Here is a 27,578-nt window from a genome sequence, read left to right on the forward strand (position 1 = left end):
ACGGTATATAGTTTTATAGTGGGGGCCAGTTAGCATAGTTGTCAGGACAGCAGGTGTGCGATGCAGAGTAATGCCAACTGTGTGTGGGCTCAGTTTCCGTGCCAGCTAAGGTTATCACGGAGGACTGTTCCTCTGAACCTTTCACCTCATCTGAGGCTTGTGGATACTCAGGTTAAACCACCACTGGTTGTTGCTCTGTAGTTAGATAGCATGCCTATGGTCCAGGAGGTCTATGGTGACTTACCTTTATAGTTTCATGCATTTGCTTCATTGTGAAGATTAACAACTTCAGAAAATACCTAGGACATGAAAAGTGTTTTAAGGGGTTTCTGAGAGATATGCCAAAGAGCTAGCCAGCGCCTTATAAAATTAATGAAAGATGAATTCGTGCTTTCGTGCTTGTGTCTACTGCCCCTAGATATGCTCATGAAAGTGTTGACATTACGGATACTTGGCCAATTCAGCAACAGAGTTGTGAAAGCAGGACTTCAGATGAGCAACATTCAGTGTTTAGGGAATAACATTTTATTTTTAAATGAAAGCAAAGACAAACAACAGGGGGTGCTGCTTCTTCTAATTCGTCACTTTGGAAACAATATGGGCAAAGACGCATTTCTTAGAAATTCAACATTTAGCGGAACATAAGGAGACAGCAATGAATTACTCCTGCTGTGATAAATAATACAGACTGTTCATTTTATTGTCTCATAACATCCGAAAGGGACAACAATCTTGGAGCTTGATCCTATTGCTGTTCCAAAAGGAACACATTCATCCCACTTAACTGATTTGCTTTGGAATGATTTTGCAGTGAGCATTGTATTTGCTTATCAACATCAACTTATGCTTATACGTTGCGTTTTAATGTAAAAACAAAATGATGTAGAACATTTCACAGAGACCAAAGAAGGGAAGTGGTCACCAAGCCAAAGTAGGGAATTTCATGAATGATGACTAGACATTCAGCCAGTAAAATGATTTTGCGGATTTTAAAGAATAAGAGGCTGGTGGACAGTCTCAGGAGATTACAGAATGAGGTTCCAGAGCATGGGTTGTAGATGCTGAAGCTACAGTGGTCAAAATATTGTAAATGCAGGAGGAAGGTGCAAAAGGCCAGATATGAAGGAATGGATATCTTACACAGGGAAGAGAGGACCTTGAGGAGCTGTATAGATATAAAGAGGAAAGGTCATGAAGGAATCTATATATGAGACTAAGGCCTTAAAGTTGAGGCATTGAAGGAATGAGATGACGTTATGGATGTGACTGGTGAGAAGTGTTTGGAGCAACTACAGTGTTTTGGGGTTGGCTGAAGTTTGACAGTGTGGCTGAGAGGCTGATTAGGAGAGAGTTGGAATAGATGTTATGGAGGTGGCAAAGGCATGGGTGAAGGTTTCAGTAGCAGATGGGCTAGGGGTGTTCAAGATTGACTTAACTGCTGTAAGTTTTTGAAATGAATCTTCTGGTAAAGCAATCCAACTCCAAACATCCCAACTCTTAATCTTTCACTTTCTAAATACAGTATTCTGATCAGTCACTTTATGGAATCACATCTAAGTTCCAAAGTATTGCTTTCCATCTTAGTCTAAAATCTGTTACTTTGAAGCTTAAGTGACAGTATCCGTGATCACTTTGTATGCGTTTATGGCCAACATGCTAATATCATAGCTGTGATCTCTGAATGAAACATGGTCTTCTTCCCATTTTTTAGAGAGCTTTGCTTTCACATTTCCCCTGCTCCTAATCCCATAACTTCCCTGATGTCCTTCTTGTGCTAGGTTTTCCTGCAAATTTCAGGACCCAAGCTTTGCAACCAAATGCTTGTCCTGAGCCAGCTCTTCTAGTAGCAAGGCCAGTGACACAATCTTCTGAGAAGAGGTCTCTAATTTGGCCATCACTTTTTATTACACTTGCCAGGCTCTGAAACCTGAGCAGCCTTACCAGGAGAGGTAAATGCTCCTGAGGCAGATCAGCAACCATGCGGGTGTCTGAACATTGACATTCCTTGGCTTGCCAACAGAGAAAGGAGGCACTAAAGACTCCTGAAGTGGAGGCAGCCATCGAATTGGAAGTGAAACGTCTCCATTGGGTTATTTACTAACTTGGCCTTGTATCTCTATGTTGTTACTCGGGCCTGGAGCCTCCAGTTTCAAGACCTGTTCTGGAAAGGATGCCTAGTCTGAACTGACAGCATTGACATGAGGTAGATGGTGTGGTGGAGGAGCTGTCTCGATGGTAAAGCATTGACACTGGCTATAAATACCTCCAATCTTAACTGGAGTGAATAGTTTTAATGGAGATAATGGGAACTGCAGATGCTGGAGAATTCCAAGATAATAAAATGTGAGGCTGGATGAACACAGCAGGCCCTAGGGTCTAGGTCCGAAACGTCAGCTTTTGTGCTCCTGAGATGCTGCTTGGCCTGCTGTGTTCATCCAGCCTCACATTGAATAGTTTTAATGTACAAGTTAAGCTTTGCTGACAAGAACCACATTTTGCCAAAACTTTACATCTGCACTCATCAAAACAATTCACCTGAAATACCAATAAAAGTGGGAGGAAACGTTTCTCCTTTTCAAGAGAAATGTGCTGATCGTTTGGCAGCTGATTTGGTTCCCGGTATACCTGGAGTATATTTGGGCTCTGTAGTGATTGTAACAAGGTCAGCCACCTGGACCTCATAGAATATGAGTTCCCTGATTGGAGCTATTGATCTAGTCCAATCAGGGAGCCTTGGCTAATACATAAGCGTGAATGTCAGTGATATTGTGCCACCCCCAATGTCTGACTCAGTGAGAGGCTATTTGTCAAAGGCTGGGCATTTATAAGTAAGGGGTCATTGGTGTTGGGATGCCAGCCTCTGATGAGTTATTTCAGTCTCCATCTTGACCCTGATCTCCTTTATTTTTCCAGCCTTCAGTCTATCTCCAGGTTGATGGGAAGATCCTACTGTAAGAACATGTTCCTTCTCATTCAGTATGACGCTAATGGCGATCTAAAAAAGGGGCTGCAATGAACGAATTTTACTGTTTCGTTTCAAATTGAGTTTCCATACTGACATAAGATCGCTCCTTTTTTAATACTGGAGGGTTTTTCAATATCTTGATGCGAGAGTTGCATCATTTAAAGTAGTATGTAAACATTCTGGTGACAGGAGGAAAGAACTTTAACACCCAGAGATTTGAGAAGGAAACACAAACAATTTTGAGGGCTGGGAATCATTCAAATAGAGCAAGTGGGCTGCCTACTGCTAGCAAGGTTTTGGAAAGCCTACAGCCTGTCCTTGTTGATAGTCCTTCCTACTTGTCAGCAAAAGCTGGTTTCAGGGGCATTTCTATAGAAGAGGATCTAGGATAATGCAAATCTAAGTCCCTCTGAACACCGCCATCACTGCTGAAAAGGGCTGTTGAGTCTGGGGAGCAATTGGAAATTTCAAAAGTAAAATTGATAGATTTTTATTTGACAAAGGTGTTCAGAGTTTTGTAGTGTAAGGCAAGAAAATGAAGTTCAATAATTTTTTTTTAAATTATGCACTTGCCAAGAAGTGAACTTAAAGCACTCCATCCATTTGTAACAATCTGATATTTTGCCAAGAAACATATATGATTTTGTGTGTGGAATGAGCTGCTAGAGAAAGTGGTGGAAGCAGGTACAGTTACAACATTTAAAAAACATTTGGAGAAGTAGATAAATAAGAAAAGTTTGGAGCTATATTGGCTAAGGGCAGGCAGGTAGGACTAGTTTAGTTTGGGAATATCATTGGTGTGGATGAGTTGGACTGAAGGGCCTGCTTCCATGCTGTATGACTCAATAGACAGGGCAGAGTTAGTTGAAGGTAGAATGGGCTTGAGGGGCTGAACAGCCTATTTTTGTTACTGTACCATCTGTGTTTAACAAAATTCTCAACTTCCTGCTAACCCAAATAGTAATGGACAATTTAAGTCTTTTTTTTAGTGTAAACTTCTTCACATTTAAAAAAAACCTCTTATTTAAAAAAGGAGGTCCCTCATGGCAGATGCAGAATTGGAATGAACTTATAGATAATAAGGCATGGATTTGAACTACTTACGTGCCACTGAGGAAGTTAGTTTAAAGAAAATTAATTAAAACTTCTTTTTACCACTAATAGATTGTCTATTGCTGGTGGGAGAAAGAAGTTTTTAAAATTTGAAAAGAAGCAAATAGGGATTGAAACCACAAGTGTACTGAGAAGTAGGGTCAAATCATTTACTGGCTATTAAAGAATAAATTCTGAAATGAAGAAACATAATTCAGTATGGCACAGTTTATTATTTTAAGGCATCCTCCCCAATAATAATAGTTAATTGTTGAGGAAGGAAGTTTTAAGATAATATGTTGTTACAGATTTTATCTTACTAATTGAAAAAAGAAATTTGAGTAGTAAATCACTGATTCAAACTACATGGGTGTTCAAGACCAACAAAATTTGAATTCCCCATCCACTGTCGTCATACTTCAAGGGGAGAAAGCAAGCACACAATTACAGAGACTGGTTTCTACTGCCCTGGTGAAAATGATTTTTCTTCCTTTATCATCTTAAGGACCTTTAATCTCTGTCCTTTACGATCTCCGGAACCTGATGCTCTTAGCATCCCTGGAACTACTTTTCTGTCTCCTCTCAGTTTTGCTGACCACTGCACATATAGCGGAGTTGACCATTGGCACCGTCAAAATTCCTCGTCTATGTGATGTTATGTGAGTATTGTTAATAATGGATCAAATCATGATATCACAATAGGACAAGTTGAGAAGGCCATTGTTGTTGGTTTTATTGTCCATTGTCTTCTAGCTATTGAAGCCAGCTTAACCCCCTACAATTAAAATTGGAGCAATACTAAATGGAAAATAACTACTATAAAACAAATGATTTTGACCTTCCCTACATCACAATATTGTTCTACTTCTGTGAGCAAGAAACCAAGGTATCCTCAGATCTTTGGTTTTCCTGATGTAAATGACAACACTGTATTTGCCGTTTAGAAATTCTTCGAATGTCAAATATAATTTTTCCAATATATTTTTAAAAAAGTTCCCCCATGTTAAGTGCAATTAAGCTGTTACGGGAGTTTCTTTTTAATTTTTATTCTACGATTGTAACTCATCTGCAGTTGCTGGTATATGTAATGTTAAAATAAGAAACCATATGTGTTTGAACAGACTATGTTTGATAATTTATTCATTATTTATATGAATCTGACTGTTTTATTCTTCATTGAGTTCAACCTCAGAAACTTGACCAGTAATGCAAAGACCAGCTATCTTGCACTGGTATGGTCAGATGTCTGGGAAGGCTAATATGACAGAAAGGAATAGTGGCAAGGTAGCATGGAGAGACAAAGGGAGAGGAGAGGGAGCAAGGGAGAAATGAGATACTGGCAGCCTTTCAGTGGGGGAATTAGAAAATGAACTATTGAATCCAGTGCAGTAAAGTGTCTTGGAAAGGAAGAATTGGCAAAGGGCTGTAAAACGGCATCCTCTTTACAAAATAGTCGAAAATCCATATTTACATTTCTCATCCCCTGCCCCTGCTGCATCCTCTGGCTATCCTGTCCCATTTTTCCATTCCTTACCATATTCTCTCCAAACCTCTTCCTACTGCTGCTCATCCCTGATGCTCCTTTCCCCCTACCTTCTTCCCTTTTCCCTCTGCCCTCCTTCCCTCCATCCCCTCTGCCCCCTTTTCCCTTCCTTTATTTCCTGTCATTCCATCATTCATCTTCCTCTTCTTCAGCCCCCGATTCTTACTCACACTCTTCCCTACCATTTTGGCTTCCCCTCTCTCTTTTGTCTTTCACAGAAATTGCTGTTTTCTGTAAGTTCAGTATTGCATTCAATTTTTGACCAAGTATTATTTTCTTTCAGTGATTTTCTTTCCAGAATAATCATTCTGAAAACAAATCCGTTGGAGCTCTGAAGGAATGACTGGCAGCTTTTAATCTTATTTACTTTATTGCTGTTATTATTCTGTCTAAGTCTCCATGTAATATCACATTGGGAATGTGATCTTTTCAGCAGATATCGAAGGCTTTTCTCTGCAGTCTTATGTGGATATCAGCTCAGTCTTTCCATTTCCTTAATAAAGCTGCAAGATTGTGCATAATTTTTCAATACTAACTCCACCAGCCTTCTGATATATTGGCCTTATTCTAACTATCCAACTCTTTGCACTTCCTGACTCTATTTGTTCAATGGCAAACTGACCAAAAGTCCATCTGTTCTTGTAACATCATTAGTCAGTTGAGCTTAGTTGGCAGGATTGCTAGTTTGCAATGCAGAGTGACACCGATAGCTCCTGGACCAGCTGAGGTCCCAAAGATGGCCCAGCCTTCTCGACTTCAACTATCGCCTGAGGTGTGGATACCCTCAGGTTTTACTCCCTACCAGTTATCACTCACACTCCCTCTGTCTCTCTGTCATATGAGAGAGCAGCATTTGGGACTGTGATGACTTTCAGTGGCATTCTTGCACTGCTCTAATGCATAATTGCAAGTAATTAAATTTCTATATTACTTCATTTTTAGCTAAAATAAAAAGACTGCCTTTTGTCACTGTTTACAACCTCAGGGTGCTCCACAGCACTTTACAGCTGGTAAAATGAAGTATAGTCACTGTGTAATGTGGGAAATGCAACTGTCAATATATACAAACTCCCACAAACAACATGTAATGTAAATATGATGGGATAATGTTTTCATTCCTCAATAAAATTGTTCACCAACAAACATAGCCTCTCGCTGTTAGCCATTACAGACAGGTAAGTGAGCTCACTGATGAAACTGCACAGTGCTGCTTGTCAGCTCTTTCAAATTTAATCCCTGGGAAACACATCCTTTATTTATCAGGGAACAAGTTAATTTAATCCCATGTGACCGTAAGATATAACATCAAAAAAGGGGTGACCAATTCCAATAGCAGAGCCTAATTCTGAGTTGGTAATCTGAATGCATTATGTAGAAACCTAGTCAGCTTGGTTATTGATACAACTAGTTGCTGTTATATTATTGTTAAGATATAACCAGTGATTTATGTCATGGAGTCTTTGACCACACACGTGGCAGAAAGAGCATTTGAAACAAATTTCATTTCAAATTTGATAGAAGCCCAAATTCCAAATTGTGCTAATTATCTATTACATCACATCCTAGATGTTGGAAACAACTCCTGTATCCACCAACAAAATTCTGAGTGCGAATCTGGCTCCATAAGCCAGCTCGACAGGCTGGTAAATACTGCTGCCTGCCTGTACATGCGATTCTACAGCTGAATCTGAGGTGGACAAATTTAACAGAAACACTAGACATTTTGGCAGTGTTTGAAGGAAGTTTACCCTTTTATTTGCCTGTATTAATGTATATTTTAAAGCAAAACAATGAAACTGCACATCAGCACCTTTAAACAGATGGCATCTCCCACACATCCCATTTTATTTGTCTCATATAAGCATATTTAATTCCATCAATTTAATTTAATTTGTGCCTTTTGCAAAAGAACAGCTTTTTAAAATCATTTTTACATCCACTACACCACCCACAAAGGATTGGTGAGGAGTCTTATTTAAAACACAGAAAGCTGAACCCCACATTAGGGCCAGTGGCAAGAGACAGGAAGTGACATTTGTCAGCCCCAGCACTTAACTGTCAGTCTTATGATCCTGTTGGGTCTTTGAATTTATTGAAGGCTGATTTGGGAAGACTATTTATCGCCAAAATTGTTAAGGGTTATGTGAGGGGCCAGACAAGAAAGTGGAGATAACTGCACAACCAGATCAGCCATGGGGCAGCAGCCTCAAAGGACTAAATAGCCTACCCTGCTCCTAATCCTCTGTCTCATTTCTTGGCTTAGACACAGATGTTGAAAATGCATCTTATTGGGAACGCTACTGATGTTAACAGATGGTCATTGGGAGCTTGACTGCATCACCTTTGTGCAGCTCTCTAACACTTTTTTATCTACTCCTTAAGGTGCTCAGAAGGCTGAGAACAGTTAGTCCTGAAAAGGAACCTAATCTATATACTAGTCCAGAGAATGGTGAGCCCATGGAAATCTCTGCCACTGAAGGCGGTTGAGGTCAAAACATTGAATGTTTTCAGGAAGAAGATAGACGTAGCTCTTGGGGCTAAATGAATCAAAGGGTATTGGGATAAAGCAGGAACAGGGTGCTGACTTGGATGATCAACCATGATCATAATGAATGGCAGACCTGAAACAAAGTGCCAAATGGCCAGCTGCTCCTATCTTCTACGTTTCTAAGTTTACTGGCAGGTTTATATAATGGATGTTACTTCTTGGGAATTGAGTTATCTGCCGAAACTCATTTCATTTAGGACACAGAACCCTTTCTCATCCGGTTGGTTGCACTCGAACCCAATACCAGTGCCTAATGGCCAGCATTCCACTGAGTGTACAACTTATACAATTTTCTTGCCCTTCCCAGGTCTTCTGGTCATTGACCAGAGCAGATAATAGGGAGAACTGACATGTGCAGGTGTAATTTCATCAAAAAGAAAATGTAAGTAATATGTTGGAGCCCTTTGAAGGAGTTGTGGAAAAAGGAGAGATTGGTAAAAGATTGGCTGGGTGGCGAAAAGAAAGAACACATAAATTTATTTTTATCTTATTGGCAGGGTGTAATAAGTGGATACTGCAAGGTTTGTGCTAGGGCAACAACTTCTTACAATTTACATTGAGGGGAGCAAAAGGATGATAGTGGCTGAAAATCTGGCAGAGAGACCATATGGTAGGAAAAGGTGAAGCTGTTTTCTCTGGGAGAAAGAAGAAAAAAAATCCGAACATTACTTAAATAGAGATTGACTGTAGAATTCCAAGGTACGGGGGATTCAGTGCTTGAGCCAAAAAAATCAGTATGCAGCCACAATTAATGAGGGATGCTATCCTTTATTACTTTTAAACATTTTAAAAAGGAAATTAAGCATAAAAGTAAGGATCAAAAACAAAAACAAAGTGTCTGGAAAAGCTCAGCAGGTCTGGCAGCATCTGTGAAGGAGAAAACAGCATTAACGTTTCCGGATGTTTTTGTTCCTGATTTACGGCATCTGCAGTTCTTTTGGTTTTTATAAAAGTAAGGATATTGTGTTTCAGTTATAGAAGCTTTTGTTGAGACCACATCTTAAGTACTTATTGAATCAAGGATGTAAACAATTTGGAGTTCAGAGGAGGTTTACTAGATCAATATCTAGAATTGAGTGAGTTGATGATGAGGATAGTTTGGAGATGCTGAACTTGTCTCCAATGGAGGTTAAACGATTGAGGGATGATTTGGTTGTTGTGTATATGATCCTGAATGGCCTTGAAAAGGTGAACATATTCTCTCTTGTGGGTCAGTCCTGAGGTTGCCATTTTAGAACAGCGATAACTTTTTTTTTCTTAAGGTTGTGTGGCCTTGGAACCCTCTGCCTCAGGACACAATGGAGAGAGGATCATTCAATATTTTCAAGGCAGAGGTAAATGGATTCCTGTTAGGCAAGAGAACAAAAGGTTTTTGGGGTAGATGGGAAAGTAGAATTCAAAATAGAAATAGATTGGCCATTATCTCATTGCATGGCAGAACAGGCCTGAAGGACTGATGGTCCACTTCTGCTCATATTTTATCTGTTCGTATGATTTTACTTTTACCTCTATGCTTGATTTCCTGGTCTGTCTGTCAACACACTTCCCTCATTGATGGGCTTGTTCTGTAACACACCATTGCATGGCAGATTGGGTTATTATTGCCCCCAGTCATCGTCCTAACTTTAAGTTGTCCAAATCAGTAGACAGGTAATTTCCAATCACCAATCCTAATTGTTTGAAATTAGTAAGCCAAAACTTGCTTCACAGTATTGAACATGAATTCATATTTGAATACAAATAACCTTTTTAAGTAAGATACAGAATTGCTTGAAGCTACAATGATTGGCAGAAAATGTATAAATTATTTGCACCTTTAATATTTACCCTTTAATTACACACGCCAATGACATGGAAAGGAAACCTCAATATATATTTCATTAACTGTAAGGTCATTAGGAAATTATGCTGTTCGGAAAATCCATATTACGCTATATTTTGAAGAACTTGTGAGTATGTTTTATTAAATACAATTGATCATGCAGAATCACTAAATTACTGGTTGCTGTTCATTTCATAGGAGGGTGGGTTAAGGTGAAGTCTGCTGTTTCATCAATACAGTTTAATTTATTAAATAAACAGGCCTGCATGTTTCAATGAACATTAATCTGAAGAAGTAATTGAATATTTGTTATTTCATCTGCATTCCAATGACAGCTAAATGTGGAGGTCTTACATGTGACATTATTAGAAATACTGGGTGAGTGTTTTGACTTTGGATCCACTTTGCAACCTGTTCCAAAATTATGCTATGTGTGGAAACATTTCTTTCTTAGGTTTCCACTCAAAATCATGCATATTACTGATTATAAAATTAGGCGATGTTTTAAAACATCATTCCACTTGATACAATTAAGGCTGCTACGTTGATGCAATGAAATTGGTAAATTGAAAATGGGTTTATCATAAAATATACATTTTTATTCACAGTGGCAGTCCACCAGCTGAGTAACTCAGTTTGTAATAATTGAAAGTGACTTTTATAACTATAAACCCCTTGTTTTGGGGAGCAGTTGTCATTTTGTTGGTAGTTAGAAGTATTTTTTTTAAAAAATTCTATTAGCGTCTTAGCATCCAAAAAAATCACCTTCTCGAAGCCCACAACCAAACACAATTCATGGAAATTGGGCATGGTGGTTAAATCATCCTGCATGTGTTGCCTGTTGGTGGAAGAGCAGCTTCCAGCTCAGTGTTATCTTTTGAACCAAGGGCTAAAGCTTACAGAAACTTGATTTGCACTGGATGCAATTTGTAGTCAAAAATTCATGATTGTTTGTGCAGGTTAGACCGATTTGGAGTGAATGACACCAAATGAGCCTGTTTAGTCTCACAGAAACTCAACATCACAGTCTATTTTATAGCATTTCCCTCATAGTAATGTGCCAGCAATGGCTGCATAAATCTCTTTTAAACACTCTGAGGTTGGGGGAGGGGCATAGAATGCTACATAATAATGATTTCCCCTTTGTATTATCATTCAATGCATTTTGTTGCTAAGTACAAAAAATCCTAGTCCATCATTAAAGTAACAAAAGAATCCCACAAGCACTTCAATTCAATACGCAGCACAAGTTTAGGATCAGTTAGTCACCCTACTGAACTACATGAATTAGGGATTATTGAAAGTGTTATGCACTAATCAATGGCTTATTTACTTTAATACAGAAAACTGCATAGTTAAGATGTGTTCAGTGTGAGGTCTGTATTTGTGCGCATTTCTATAAGGGTAATCAATAGTCAACTGGCTTCATTTATGTAATGTTTTAAATTTTAAATGTTGAGCAATGTGTGATAACAGTTCCATCTGTGAATACATAGTAGATATTGTTATCTTAGGCTAACCAGCTATTTATGCAAAAGTATGTTATATTAATAAATGTAACGTTGTTATATTATGTCAGAATCTCCTTGTTGGTGATGGGTTATAGTTCACTCAGGAAGCCCTGAGTTGCTGTGGCAACATCATTGTCGCATGCCATGTTGTAGCCTGAAGCTATGGATGTAGTAATGGTGGAGGCGGTCATGTTCTTTGCATAACATGACTGTCCAAGAGTCGTCCCTGCCGTTTTGTGCATTGGTTATCAGCTAGGTTGGGAATACAATGGATACATCTTCCTTAGCCGTCAAGTTCTGCACTTGAAACCGAAAGTTCTAGTTCAGAGGCAGGGACACTACCCTCTGTGCCACAGACCACCTCAGAATCACTTTATTATCCAAGTAGCTTAGATTTCCATCTCGTTCGTTATCACACAGTTTTAATACACTTGTTTGCTTCCGATCAGCTCTCACACGTTTCAATTTATTATGCAAAGGCGATTATCTTGATAATTTTTCCAAGGTAAGATAACCACAGCAAGTCACACCGAAGCACCTGAATTCTTCTATAGTTTGTATCCTATCCTCACCTGACTGGTCCTGTATTAAGCCTTTTACCGCATGTCAATGCTGGAAATCTGAAATTGAAGTTGGAAGTGCTGGAGAAACTTAGGCAAATCCAGCAGCATCTTCAAGAGTCGCATTGAAACTTTAACTCTGTCTATCTCCATAGATGCTGCCACATCTGACGAGTTTCTCCTGCTCTTTTTTTAATTTCATTTACCAGCTGTGTTTGGCAATATTTTTGAAGCTTCTTTGAAGTCTTATTAACTTTTCAATTTTCTCAAGTGCAAATAGTAGTCACAATTTCAATTTTTTTCAATATCTTTACTCCCCCTTTCACCCATGTTGCCCTACTCAATGGGATAAGCAGGGCAGCCATCCTGACAGACCCCAGAATCTGACATGTATTGCCATATTTAAGTGGTGCAGAAAGAACTTCTCTTTGCTGGACAATATCCCTTCAGTTACACATAGGAAAGGGCAGTGAAAGTCAGTCATCAAAGTTGACTGCTGTTGGAATTCCTTCATTGTTCGCTTGTTTCTGTAAAGGCTGTATAATGTGTTAAGTTGTTGTTGGTAGAATCATGAGTTCGATGAGGAACCAAAGACTTTGAAAGACCAGACAAACTGGTGTTGTTTTCCTTAGAGCACAGAACGTTAAGGGATTGAACCAGCTGCTCAATGTTTTGAAGGCTTTGATAGTTAATAAAGTGAAACTGTTTTCATTGGCAGATGGATCATCAAGCAGAGGACACAGATTTCGGGCAACGGGCGAAATAAGATGTGATTTGAAAATTTTCTAAGCTTTTACAATTTAGAATGCACTGTCATAAAGTGTCAAAAGCAGATTCCATCATATATTTCAAAAAGCATTGAGATAAATGCTTGATAATGAAATAAAGAAAATCTGCTCAGCGTTGGGGAAAGGGATAGGGGGTAGTACGAATTGGATGGCTCTGTCAAAGACCTGTATGAGGGACAGAATAGTCTCCGTCTATGTTGTATGCTTTTATGATTCTCCAGCAATTCTGGTGCTGCTATGATATTCAACATTTGTGCTTGTGGTAATAGTGTCTATTATTTCTTTGAATATTGCTGTGGCTATCACTTCCTTATTCCAGCAGCATTGCTAGTGGTCCTCTAAAGCACCCCAGCAATAATGCAATCTAAATTCCAACTTCAAAGGAGCTCTTTGTATTGAAGTGCATGACATTTCCATTTTCCACACATTATAATCAGAGGTGACACCTAAGAAGTATTTTAGCATTTTTCTTTTTCTCTGTGAACTTTATTCATACTTACATAAAATAAATATTACACTGAGTTAACAGCCTTGGGTGCAGTGAAGTCATTCTATTTGTGCAGCAAATTTAATAATGCTTCTGAAAGTGAGATAATGCTTAGAATGTGTTCTCAGTGCTGTGCCTTACAGTTTTCCAGTTGTGACCAGATGTATTGCCCTTGATATTAACTGGGCAGGGGAGGGGTGATGAGAGTTAGGGCAACAAATCTGGTAGAGGTCTCAATGCAGATACATAGCGATCCTAACATTGGGGGTGCATTTAAATAAAATCCTGCAGTTTCTCTTTTAGGAACTGGATCAGTCAGCCCCTGGGGTGTGGAAAGGGTCTGCTGAGAGCAGGGAATCCGAGATGGGAGGGCAGTTTCCAAAGGTTTCCTTGTGAGATTTTCTAGGAACCCTCTTTTCCATCATGGCTCATAAAACTTTGAAAACTAAATTCCAAATTTTTATGGCCCAGGGATTTGGCTCTTGGCAGAGAGCTAGCCATTCAGGACTGAGAAGTCTGTTTACTCAAGGCTTGAGAGTCTTTGGAAGTCTTGACTCCAGCCTTGGATGCTCATTCATTGCATATACTGAGGAGACAAGACAGTCCATTTTTGAGCACAGCCAGGACTCTGAAATGTGTGGATAATGCAGGAAAGTAAAGGTGAGGTAGAAGACCAGCCATGAATTTTGTTGAATGGTAGGGCAGATTCAAAGGACTAAATAATCTATACTAGTTCCTAAACCTTTTTATCCTATGTTTTATGTTTTCTCGAACAATAGTGTTATAGCCTGTGCCTGTCCTGCTTCAGTGCTTAAAGGAGCAGTTAATATGGGGACACTATATCTGTTAATCTTCACCAGCCCCCTGGTTTCTGCCAGGTGAGGGCATTGAAATATGGATTCTTTACTTGGAACATTTTAGAGAATGCAAATTAAAATTCTTTTTTCCTCTTCTGTATCTACCTTAGGTGTTTGATGCTATTAGTAGCACAAATCCTGCACGCAGTGAGGTAAACATGTTGATGCAGAGGCAGGTGAACAATGTGGACAATGTGTTGAAATCCTCTGCTTCATCTGAACTCCGAGAAAGACAGAGAAAATTGTGAGTATCTTTCATGTCTGCATTGAACAGAACATCTCAATTGCCTCATTAGAGCAACTATCAAACACCATACAGGCTGAAAGAAAATGAAAAACAACCGTAAAATCACATTTCTCATTATGTTTACACTTGTCCACCTTTGTGCTACTTAGCAGCCTTACTGAATGCAGTCAATAAATCAAGACAATGGTGTAATTGTAGAATCAACAACAAAGGTTTTGATAGCATTCAAGGAAAATTTCTCAGTCAAATAGTACAGTTGGATGTGAATTGGTGTTAGATGTTACTGGCTGAATTTCTGATAATAGCCTGAATTCATTAGCTGTTGAGTTTGGTTTACTACCAATTATACCAAGTTGCATAAGAGTGACACTGAAATAATCAATAATAACTTGTATTTTGTTGTATTTTTAACACATTAAATGCCTTGAGCACCTTATTGTTGCCTTAACAAACATAACTTAATTCCAAACTGTATAGGAGATATTAGGGCAGGTGAATTTGCTGAAGGAAATAAGTTTTAAGGATTTTCTTTAAGGAAAAGTGGAGAAGCGGAGACATTTAAGTTGTAAGGTATGGCCATAAATGTTGGAGCAATGAAAATAAATGATGCACAAGGGAGTAAAATTTGAGGAGCAGTACAGAGATCTTGCAAAGTTGAAAGACTTTGCAGTGTTGTGGAAACGTGAGGCCGTGAACAGTTTGGAAGATAATCTTAATGGCCGCAACATTTATCGCTGCACTTTCAGCTGGAATCCAAATTCTGGAATTCCTGATCTAAACATCTCCAAAGATATGAATTTTAAAAGTTAGAAGTTGCTTTGCTTGGAGTCATATAAACCAATGAACATGGCAGTGACACTTGGGACTTGTTGAGAGTTCAGATATGGTTTATCAAAGTAAATAGCAAATGTATGTGCATTAAGTACAGTTGAAAAGACAAATTCACTTAAGTTCTTGTGCATTCTGATACACATTTTAACAATTTAGTGACTGGAATATTTTGATCTGGAAGTGCACTTCTTTTGCACTTTCTCTTAATGTTTTGAAAATGTCTAAAAAGGCTGCATTTGTTAAAAAGGTCAGCTAGAAATTACTACTGCTTGTCTCACTCATATATTAGTGCCTGGAACATTGCGAATGACTTTCAAATTTTGCTGTAAATTATGTTTATAATGCAACTCTCAGCAGTTTTTTAATAGTCAAAATAAATGTGTAAATGGAAACAACCTCATTTTATTGGGTAAAATGGATGCAACTGAAAATAATATTGGGGATCAATGCTATGTATCCCAAGGATGTGTGCAAACATCTGGCCGAATATTAGACAATGCCATTACTCAAGTGTCAGGAAAGACTTGCTAAAAATGGATGATAGATCCCTTGCATGTGCTAATGATACCTGTTATCATTCCTCTGTTGGAAATTTGATATCTCTAAGGAGACATTGAGCCTACTTCATTCAGGCTTTGCTGATGTGGCTGCAGCTTAGAGTGTAGCTGGTACCAAAGCAGTGCATCCAGTGTAAAACTGGGGTTATGAGAGTGCTCTTTCTGCTACACAACAATGCTGATAGACACAGGTGGCCTACAACTGTGCCATGCTTTCTCTTCATTCTCATATTCTAGAACTTAACCAAGGGCAGCATGATGCCCAATGCAAAAGGTAGCTTCAATCCCATGACACAGGATAGCTGCCCGCTCCCATATGTATTAATATGGGCCCAAGGCAGAATATCAGACAGTTTCTGACCAGCCTGTTTTGGTATTTGCATTTGATGCACTACGTGGTTGCCACACACAGAAGCAAACACAAATCAATGACGCCCATGATTTTACACAACGTAGAACATAGAACATTACAGTGCAGTACAGGCCCTTCGGCCCTCGATGTTGTGCTGACCTGTGAAACCAATCTGAAGCCCGTCTAACCTACACTATTCCACTCGCATCCAGTGATAATGGGAACTGCAGATGCTGGAGAATCCAAGATAACAAAGTGTGAAGCTGGATGAACACAGCAGGCCAAGAGCTCTGATGAAGGGTCTAGGCCCGAAACATCAGCTTTTGTGCTCCTGAGATGCTGCTTGGCTTGCTGTGTTCATCCAGCTTCACACTTTGTTATCTTCCACTCTCATCCATATGTTTTTCCAATGACCATTTGAATGCCCTTAAAATTGGCGAGTCTATTACTGTTGCAGACAGGGCATTCCACACCCTTACTACTGTCTGAGTAAAGAACCTACCTCTGACATCTGTCCTATATCTATCACCCCTCAATTTAAAGCTATGTCCCCTCATGCTAGCCATCACCGTCCGAGGTAAAAGGCTCTCACTGTCCACCCTATCTAATCCTCTGGTCATCTTATATGCCTCTATTAAGTCACCTTTTAACCTTCTTGTCTCTTAAGAAAATGGCCTCAAGTCCCTCAGCCTTTCCTCATAAGACCATCCCTCCATACCGGGCAACATCCTGGTAAATCTCCTCTGCACCCTTTCCAATGCTTCCACATCCTTCCTGTTGCAGCGACCAGAACTGTGTGCAATACTCCAAATGCGGCTTCTCTCGAGTTTTGTACAGCTGCAACATGACCTCATGGCTCGTAAACTCAACCCCTCTACCAATAAAACCTAACACCCCGTACCCCTTCTTAACAACCATATCAACCTGGGTGGCCACTTTCAGGGATCTATGCACATGGAAACTGAGATCTCTCTGCTCGTCCACACTACCAAGAACCTTACCATTAGCCCAGTGCTCTGTATTCCTGTTACTCCTTCCAAAGTGAATCACTTCACATTTTTCCACATTAAACTCCATGTTCCATCTCTCAGCCCAACTCTGCAGTTTATCTATGTCCCTCTGTAACCTGCAACATCCTTCTGCACAACTCCATCGACTTTAATGTCATTCGCAAATTTACTAAGCCATCCTTCTACGCCCTTATCTAGGTCATTTATAAAAATGACAAACAACAGTGGCCCCAAAACAGATCCTTGCAGTATACCACTAGTAACTGAACTCCAGGATGAACATTTCCCATCAATCACTGCCCTCTGACTTATTACAGCTAGCCAATTTCTGATCCAAAAGCAAGCAACAGCAATGTCACCTAATTTCCAAACCTAATTCATAGAAGTGCATAGACTGAAGTGAATGACATTTGGTTATCCGTATATTACATACGCACTATCTTTTGACATGTTTGAGATTGTGTGTGTGTTAATTTAATAACTCCTCCTGATTTGTTATTGCTGTTGGTAAGGAATGTAAAATGTGCCGTTATTAACAATTTTATTATATTGCAAAAGTGAGTGAAAGAATGGGTACTTTTGTATAACAGCTAGAGGCGGAATAAATTATTATTACAGATACACTCTAGATGGGTCTCAGAAGAGTACCACCCTACCTGAACATCCAGTTAGCAGATCAGCTGTCCCAAGGTCTGTTGATAAAGTTGCCAACTTGGTGCCAACTTACATGATTGTATAATTGATTTAACTGAATGCTAAAAGCCAGATTAAGATTTGAAAAATTATTTCAAGGACAGAACTCATTGATTTCAGAGTTACAGTTCCAACCAGTCGCCTCCTTTATTATAACCAATAACCGAAATTGCTGGAAAAGCTCAGCAGCTCTGCCAGCATCTGTGAAGAGAAATTAGAATTAACAGTTCGGGTCAAGTGACCCTTCCTCAAATGTCTTTCAGTTCCTTCTTTATTATTTTTCACAACTTGATGGTAACCATTCTGGGTGTCACTAAAGTTGATAACTAGAAATTTACATTGTGTTTTTTTCCAGATCATCCTGATAACCAAGCATTGTCAATAGAATGTAGTAAAATCATACTAGCTTTTCTGGCGTTGTGTTTCTCTGGAGTTGTATGAAAGTCATTTTCAACATTCTAAACTTACTTGGCTTTCAATCCATTGAAATCATGCAATAAAACCTTGGTGGACCATTCATTCCATGGTAACGTAGGCTATTATTGCATATACCTGCCTGTGTCTATGCACATGTGAGAGAGAATTTCACTGCTTATTTAAAATCTGTGTCATGTTGTGTTATCCCTCATTGCATTCTACATCTCTGCAATATCACCTAAATATCATTGCTTCACTTATTTTTATCTGGTCTGCTTAAGATTTATTCTTTTCCATTTTCATCAATTTCTGTTCCAGGTATAGGAAAACGGGACTGAAATTCTGCAATTCCCATTATGCGGATTGCCCTTCCTCTCCCATTGGCACCATTCTGTTAAAAGTTTCATAGAATGATAGAAACATAGAATCCCTACAGCGTAGAAGCAGGCCATTCGACTCATCGAGTCCACACCGACCCTCTAAAAAGCATCCCACCCAGATCCACACCCCAACCCAATCCTTGGATTGGTTGTGTTATGCAAATATGTAGATTCTCCACAGGAAGAAGTTGTGCTGTGAAATTAGCTGTCGTCTACCAAATTACCAACTACATCCTGCATCACTTTATCTGCTTTATCCATTTTGATTACAAACAGGTTCTGATATGCTGGAAGATAATTCTTTCATTCTAGTCTTTTTGCCTGTATAGCAGTCAATCACTGCACTCTATAACTTTTTTAAGTGAGAGATCTATTTTGCCCTATTGTAATTTTGCCCTATCATTGCTTAACACATAAAATCGAATTCTGTGATACAACATAGAATTCATTGCATTTTTCCTTTACCCATTGTGACATTTTGTTTGAAAATATTTTTGATCTTCTACACTTGACTATTGGAGGGGTGCTGAACTATAGCTCATGGGTAATTCTACTAAAAAGCAGACCCTAGGTCTATCTGAACCAGAATGGGGACCAAACCTTCTGCTGTTGGCATTATTCTGAAAAACAAATTAGCCATCTGGCCAAGTGAGCTAACCAGCTCCCAAAAATGCTTTTATTTCCATTTAACTGAATGCTCAAAGAAGACTTTTTTTTTCTTTCCTTGAAGCATGTGAATTTTGCACAAGGGAGTAAAATTATTTTAAATTAAATATTTCATGATTAAGTGCAAATGGCAGTTCTGCATACCATGAATTATAGTTTACTTGGAGCGTGAAGTATGAAAAATTTATCTCACCCGTTTGTCTTTCATTATCCAAATGATGAAACCTGAAGCCTCTAAACCTGCACTTCAGCAGCAGAACATGTTTTCAAACATGTTCTTGCAGGATAATTACAGCAGCATCCCCTAGGCCCTGGTGTTATCTTGTTTGGTATACTGTACTGAACAGGTCATTAGACTAATCTATACATTGCTGATATGAATTTGAAGATGCTTGGCTGATCTGGAATAAACTGATCTATCAAGCTTTGAACGAATCAGGTTTTATAATTAGAAATTAAGAGTGTTGTAATTCCCCTACCCAACCTGATGGAAAAGGAGCTAATGGAGAGACAGTTGCACCAGAATTGGGGAAGTTTTTTTTTCACAAAACTATACTTTATTCGTAAAATGTGGGTAAATACATTAGAGACCGTTTCAATTCAGTGTAACAGTAGATCCAACAAAATGCCACTTTTCTCAGTTGAGTGCTTTACACTCATGAGGTGCCTCAATCCAATTACAAATTTGTGACCTTAACAAAATATGATATTAACTATATGCACTCCATTACAAGCATGGAGCTGGAGGCGTTTTATAAAGCCCTCGGTACATTATGGCTGAAAGGCCTTAGGAGCAGCCATTTCCCCAGGGTGCCTTGACGGTGGCTGCCCCAAGCTTTAATACATCACTCAGTGCATAATCCTGGACTTTGGAAGGTGCCCGTCTGTACCACTTAATTGAGGACAATTGTTTGCACTAGAAAACAGATACGTTTCGGGCAGACCAAAGAGAGTCTTTCATCCCATTGATGGCTCACCAGATATGGCTTGGTATTCATCTTAGGGAGCAGCCCAGAGAGCACAGAGCCCAGCATCACACAACAGTTTGGGACAAACCTTGACAAAAACCACTGCATCTCTCCAGACTGTCTAAGCAAGGACGCATTCCAGAATGAGATGTGTGACGGTCTCTCACCATAGTAGCCATTGTAAGGGCACCATATGATGGCAGAGAGAGTCGAGCAAACATTAGAAATCTTACAGGGAGTGCCTTTTTTCACCAGCAGCCAAGCTATGTCTTGGTGCTTGTTAGAAAGTTCTCCTGAATAACTTTGACAGTCTGCGTCGGGTATTGGATCAACCATCTTCTTTCCTCACAGGGTCTTGAGAACATGATGTGCTGATCACTGCCTAAAGGATTTGTGATCAAAGGTATTTTTTGTACAAACCTTTATAAAAGGGACAGATGATAAGATTCAGCCCAACTACTTAGAGTGCTCGACAACAACGTGTCCAGACCCATTCTTCACAACACTGCAGAGTGTTGCTGGAGGTAGAGGCTCAGCATGTTGTGATGCTTAGTATTTGCGTGGCACACACAAAGGTGAACATCAAAATGAGGGTGATGTTGCGTGTGTTCTCTGTGACCACCATCCCACCATGTTCTGTCTACAGTCTAGTACATAGTGTCCCTGTAGTCATGATCTATGTTTGTCCTCCAGATGAAGTGGAAGGTGGCCCAAGTAACTGCTGTGACACAGACTCTGGCAACAGCCAGACCTGTGTCACATACAACAACACACACAATTGATGTCCAGGCTCTTAACTCCAACAGAGAGGGCAGCCCTGCCTGACTCTAGGTTTTGATTGGGAAGCTGTTGGATTCCCACCCACTGATTTGAAACTGCAGTACATGCTTGTGTCAAGCAGTTGGATCCAATTGGGGGGTGGGGGAGGGGTTTGCTCCCCAAAGCCCATTTGAAGCCTTCCGTATGTGTGTGACATTCAGCTGAAGGCCTTGTCGTGCTCCTGCGCCCAACCCTCCATCCCATGTACAGGTGATCATATCCTTGAATGGTACGAGGCTGTATAAAATCTTGCTGCCCACTATAATGCAGATCTGGTCAGGGTGAATCACCAAGCTCAAAACAGACCAGGCCCAGCTGGCAATGACTTTGGACTAAACCTTGTAGTTCACATTCAGCTAATTCCTAATTTCCCCCCTCTTGCCCCTCTACTTATAGATGTGGATGATGAAGCCTGCCTTCATGCATTCAGATGTTCTGCCAGCATGAAGCGTGCTCTCATTTACCCCCAGCAGGTCCTGGTCAATCTAGTCCCGCAAAGATTCCAGGCCTTAGTTAGCACACCCAGAGTTAGCTGCTTGTCCACACTCTCACATGTATTGTCATTTAAGAACACTCCTCCTCCCCCAAATAAAGGGCAGGACTGACTGTGAGGCCATGTTGACTGTGGGCCTCATGTCATATATTCTGGCACAAAAGGTTTTGCTGATCCCCTGAAATGTCAGCCTGTGGTATATTCCTGAGCTCTATTCTTCCTTCAGTCTGCTAATCATAGAGCTCTCTCTGTGCAACCTCTGGAAGAAGAAATGTGAACACGTCTTATCCTGCACCACAGACTGGGCCCTGTTCTGGAAGATTATCCTGGAGGCGCCCAAGGCAAAGAGCAAGGCTTGTTATTTCTTTGAGGAAGAAAAGTACTTGATGGTTGTTTCAACTGTCTCCCATTAGTGCACTGAAGTCGCAAAGAGGGTTTCTTAGTTTTCTAACCTTTCTGATCCTTTTGTGTTCCTTGGTGGTTTCCGGAGTCAACAGGTTAATGTTCAGTTTCCATGTTCATCTAACTTCCCAGGAAGTGGGACATCCGACCAAAGATGGCAAATGAAGCAAGTCTTGTACCCAGTGGGTGTATGGGGCTATTGGGGGTGAGGTGGTGTGGAAAGTCGGGCCAGGAGAAGGGGTTACCATTTCTGTACAGGCCTGAGCAGGGCACAGTGCTACCACGTTCAAATGATCAGAGGTGGAACCACTCCAATAAGGCCATTGGGGTTCTGAGGAAGAGTTCTGAGGAAGGGTCACAGGAACATTAACTCTGAATTTTTTCTTCACAGATGCTGTCAGACCTGCTGAGCTTTTCCAGCAACTTCTGTTTTTGTTCCTGTAGTTAATGAGGCAACTTTGGAAAGATATATTGAGAAATCTTATTAGGCCTCACGGCTATTAACCATACAAAGAAAACCAATAAAACTGGCTTCTAAAATTCAGCCCTTTATGAATTTTGTATTAGCCTAACAATACCAGAAATATTGTATGTGGCAGCAGCTGAAATATAGTGATTCAGAAAGTTTCTACTATTTCCCAAAAGCTTCGAGTAGGCTGCAAGCAGAAACATGGTGAATATGGTAGTGGAGATTTTCTAGATACACCAGCACACTGGGCCTCTCTGTGAGATGATCATTGTGGTCAGTATGCTGTTATAAGCAATTAGTGACTGTGAGGCTCAGATCCTCATCATGCAGCATTTCAATGAAGAGAGAACTATGTACACTGCTTGGGAAAAAGCCTACAGGACTCATGTCACAGACACATTCCTGATCTTCAACCAATGGAAAGAGTGAATAAAACTATTTTCTGATAATAATTAAGACTAAAGGGTGGAAACTGAGAGGCTTTTGTGATATAGTTTCACCTTTGTTTCTGTGGTGTACTTCTTCTAAGACATGGTTTAACATAACATCATTTAGAGACAAGACAAAGGTTGACAGCATTCAAGTAATGCTAGGTGATGAAGGATAAGGAACTTGGTGTTGTCTTCTCTGTAGTGACTTAGAGAATCAAAAGCAGATGCCTTGCTGGAAGTTCTAGTTTAGAGTTTCTAGTACCATATTTAAAATGCACCAACCTCTCCCTTCACTTGCTGCAGCCAGGAGCTCCACAACAGGCTGTGAATGTCACTTCCAGCACCCACCCCCTACTTCACACAAGAACCAGAAGGTAGCACCCTTCATGGGTGCTGCACTGAACACACTATTCCAAAATGTCCAGGCCAGAAAGTAAGATTGCTTCCTCTCCTAGTGAAAGAAGCTCTGCCGACAGCATCAGGATTGCACACAATATCAATAGTTCTGAAATGTATAGCAAGATTTCAGGGTAGCATTTGGTAAGGCTCCACATCAAAGGTTATTACCAAAAATTGAAGCTCTTAGTGTAGCTGGGAACACACTAGCACGGATAGAAGATTGGTTGTCTGGCAGAAAATGGAGAGTTTGCACTAATGTGCCTTTGTTTTATTGGCCCAGAATATTATGACCCTCTGTGAATCTCTGTTTGTGGGAGTACCCACTGTGTTGCAGCTACAGGAGCACACATTTAACACAAAACCTAGACAGCTCTCAGCTTGGCTTAACACAGTATGGAACTGGAGGAATACAGCAGGCCAGGCAGCATCAGAGGAGCAGTCAGGACCCTTTTTCAGAAATGTCAGCTTTCCTGCTCCTCTGATGCTACCTGACCTGCCGTGCTCCTCCAGCTCCATACTGTGTTATCTCTGACTCTAGCATCGACAGTTCTTTCTATCTCTCAGCTTGGCTTCCTGTCTTTGATACTATACAGAATGACGTGGAAGGAAAGCATTGCAAACATTAGTGCAAAATAATAAGTTTCTCTATCAATAAGGTATGTTAAATAGAGCACATAGCCTTCCCAGCCAACTGATCCATACCATAACAGTAAAGTAACTATTTCCATGTAGCTCAGACACTCTAGAGCTAGCTAGTTGAGACAAATATGTTGCAAACTCAAACTATAATGGGTTAGTTCCTCAGGACAATGTTTTAAATCCACATGAGTAAAGCTGATCTTCTCAGGTCAGTTAATCCTCTCAGGTACTAACTGCCTTACACAATGTCTCCTCACCACTCCTGAAAATAAAGCTTGTTCCTGATTTTTAAACAATTTACATAATTCTTTCAACCATGTAATAAAGGCTTATCATTACCACATCTCCTCCGAGTCTCAGAATTTAAAATTGGCAGAAGACTTGTTTGCATTGAAAGCTTGCTCATTGAGGACAACACATTCAGGTACAGATCATTGCTTTATTGGACCTTTAGTGGATTGTGAATTTCTTGAATATCCTTTGCAGAGGTCATTCTCAGGTATCGATGTTGCTCATGAACATTAGTTTCTCTTATTGTGTCAGAGAAGATAACTACATTTCTGAACAAATAATATTCTTCTTTTGACATTGTCATAAGATAGACTTGCATGTGATCCTTCTATTCTCTCAAGCTTGCTTTCGGATAAAATTGTCAGTCTGTCAGATTCAGTCAGAGATCGTAAAGCTAACTGTGCTGTTTTGTTATTGTTGACAGTTGATTTGGTTGCAACAAGAAGCTACTACTCACTTCTGGTACTTGTGGTGTAAAGAATTTCAGATGACCAGAGATTGAAGGCTCATCCACATTTGGAAGAAAATTGAATAATTCCTCCAACACCATCGATATCAGTCGTATCATCAGGTTTCTTAGTCATGTAGAGATGTCAGGCATCAATGTGATTAATCTTGAGTGATATTTTTTTTCTAGCAGGTACAATAATTATTTTATTTGAGACCTAAGAAGTCTTCTTTTTGTTGAACCATATTGATCAGTAGTATTTGGCTTCTGAACTAATTGAGGTTCATCAACGTATTGTAGAATTTTAAGAGAAATACATACATTTCTGCTCAGAAATAAGAAGTGTTGGTTTTTAAAGACATGGACATTTTCCATATTTTCTGCATTTTAATAGTATTCTCAGGAAGCCTTTGATCCGGAGTGGTGTTGTGCGTGTGCCACCCAATTCTCTGTCTGCAGGTTTTTCATTCATCCTCTTCAACCAAGCAATTTTCTCAATTAAAATATTAACATTCCCTTTGGTGTCAAGTTTGAAATGAGCTGGATGACTGTTAACCTGTATAGTCTGTGTCATATTTGATTCAGATAAATCGTTTATAACTTGTAAGAAAGTTTGGTTCTTCTCTCCTAAAGATGGCATGCTGTCATATAATGCGTGTTCACATATTCAACTATACATATCTCTTGATATTTCAGTTCTTGTCCAAAGGCAATAACTGTTAGATGTGAACCTCTGTATGCAAATAAGCATTATTAGTTCCCTTGTTCAACAGATTTTTGACTTATACACATTCTCTGAAAATGTCTCATTTCCTTATAGATGTTGCATTGGTATGATAAAGCTAGATATTGTTTCTGTTTGTGTATTTTTAACTCCACATCTGGAGCAATAACACATAGCATAAAATGATTTAAAGTTTTTTAGTATTTTTCTATCATGTAATGTTTTGGTGTTTTGTATCTTGGAAAGTTGGCAAAGACTGATGAACTTCTTGTGCTTGATTGGCTTTCTGTTCCCAAATTTTTCACATGTTGTTTTTGCATTTCAGCTTCTACCGCTATCCACATAGCTCTTTCCAATGTAAGATTCTGTTTTGAAAATAACGTATCTGAAAGAGATAGATCAGAGTTCCAACAGCAATTTTTTTCTTAAATTCATTCTGGTTGTAAAGCACTATAATCAAAAATTCTGATAGTGTAAAGATCATTGATAATGTCATCAACATGTTCTGTTAGAAAGTAAATTGTTCTGTTAAACCTTACTTTCTCCAGTACACAATTAGTAATTCAGCTAAAGTGATTGTTAAATGCCTTTACTTTATTGTCATAGGTATTTGTCTTTTCTTTTACATTCTGTCATTTTAAAATATGCCACCAACCTACATGTGAAATAAACATGCTGACTTGTAATCCTAAAGCAATTCTGTAACACATGAATTGTCTCCTTCATGTTGTCTAGCTTAATTCTCTGTATGAAGTATTTGGGATTTTAAATCAGCTTTGAGGTGTAATACCTTTCTCCATTGTCATTGTACTAAACTGCTGTTGTTTATACCGTTTAAATGATTTACTTGAAAGCTGTTGCAGGATTTAAAAATAAATGCTTGTAGTTATAGCTGATTTTGTTGTTCACTGTTTTAAATTGTGCAACCACTTCAATTATATTCATTCTTCCTTGGCAACATCTTAAAATGTAGCAATTATTTTCTTTACTAGTTGGGCAATGAAATTGAATTGCTAATAAAGCTTTATCATTAAGAAACTTTATTTTTGTAATGAAGATTTATTTAACTTCTAACTTATTTCCTTTTCAGAAATGTTCTTTAATTTCTGTTAATTGAAGTTAAATCATCTAAATGTTTCAGAATGATTCTCTATTTGTGCTGAAAAAAGTAATCGGTTACAGATTGTTGAAATACAATAAAATGAAGAAATACTAAGTTTTTATCTTTTGCTGTCTTTCTGCCCATTTCAACAATATGGATGATTTGTGCAATTTCCAATTTTCAATGCATTCATCTGCCTTTGATTTTCACACTCTTGTTAGTTGAATTATACTTCGGTTTTAATGATCTCCTTAATGCGTAACTTTTTAAAAAGAAGTCTTTTACAGCTTTTCTGACAAATTTAAATGATTTTCATAATCTGCTAAGTTTGCTAAATAGAGAAATTTAATTCTTTTAGTATCATAGCCTAGACGTTTTCCTTAAACATAAATTTTTCACTTACATCTTCACTGCATCACTTACCATTCTCTAGAATGGTAAATGGCGAGAACAATATCCAGGGTGGGCACAGTCAATGTCATTCCAAGGTAGATCCCACACTTCTGCCCATCAGCTGGATGATAGGACACTGAAGGAGAAAAACACATGAAATACCCGTTTGCAAACTCCAGCTAAATTTCATTTAAGGTAGTATCATTGTGCATGTGCTATGCATACAGAGTGAATGTGCTTAGGGTTGAAATACCCAGCAAAGGCTATTTGTACCATGTCTTTGGTGCTTGAAAATTAAACATTGGCATCTGAATGATGCAGAAGTTATCAGCAATGACTTGAAAAAGAGGTGAATGCTGGCCAAAAGTTGCCCGGCTCTTGCAAAACTTTGAAGGTGGTTTTGTAGGAGGAACATTAATTCATCATATGCCATGTATGTTGGACAATGAACTCTACTGAATTGAATGTTAAGTTGAATGATTGAGGTGGATCTATCTTGGGAATCTGTTCAGAGCACAGGAGGCACTCCCTTTGTGATGTCATGTGTTGGATGCTCAGCCAGCAAAGCACCATCACTAAACTGGTACCCGTGCTGCAACTAGAACTGTGGGTTGGCAGATATTGGGGCTGCTGAAGATGCTGTTCCACTGCCTGGACTGGACTGGGAGTGTAGC

General features: G+C 39.3%; 1 protein-coding gene across 1 annotated transcript in view; it reads left to right on the top strand.

Annotated features, from left to right (window-relative positions):
• The window catches only part of ofcc1 (orofacial cleft 1 candidate 1), a 319,195-nt gene extending 292,819 nt beyond the window's left edge, over nucleotides 1-26,376 (top strand). The window contains exons 22-23 of the mRNA XM_059646341.1: nucleotides 14,284-14,417; nucleotides 24,662-26,376. Coding sequence (XP_059502324.1) covers nucleotides 14,284-14,417; nucleotides 24,662-24,665 — 138 coding nt within the window. The 3' untranslated portion in view covers nucleotides 24,666-26,376. The remainder of the gene's footprint in view (nucleotides 1-14,283; nucleotides 14,418-24,661) is intronic.
• Nucleotides 26,377-27,578: the final 1,202 nt, after the last annotated feature.

This window comes from Stegostoma tigrinum, chromosome 5 (genome assembly GCF_030684315.1).
Source record: "Stegostoma tigrinum isolate sSteTig4 chromosome 5, sSteTig4.hap1, whole genome shotgun sequence".
Taxonomy (NCBI): Eukaryota; Metazoa; Chordata; class Chondrichthyes; order Orectolobiformes; family Stegostomatidae; genus Stegostoma; species Stegostoma tigrinum.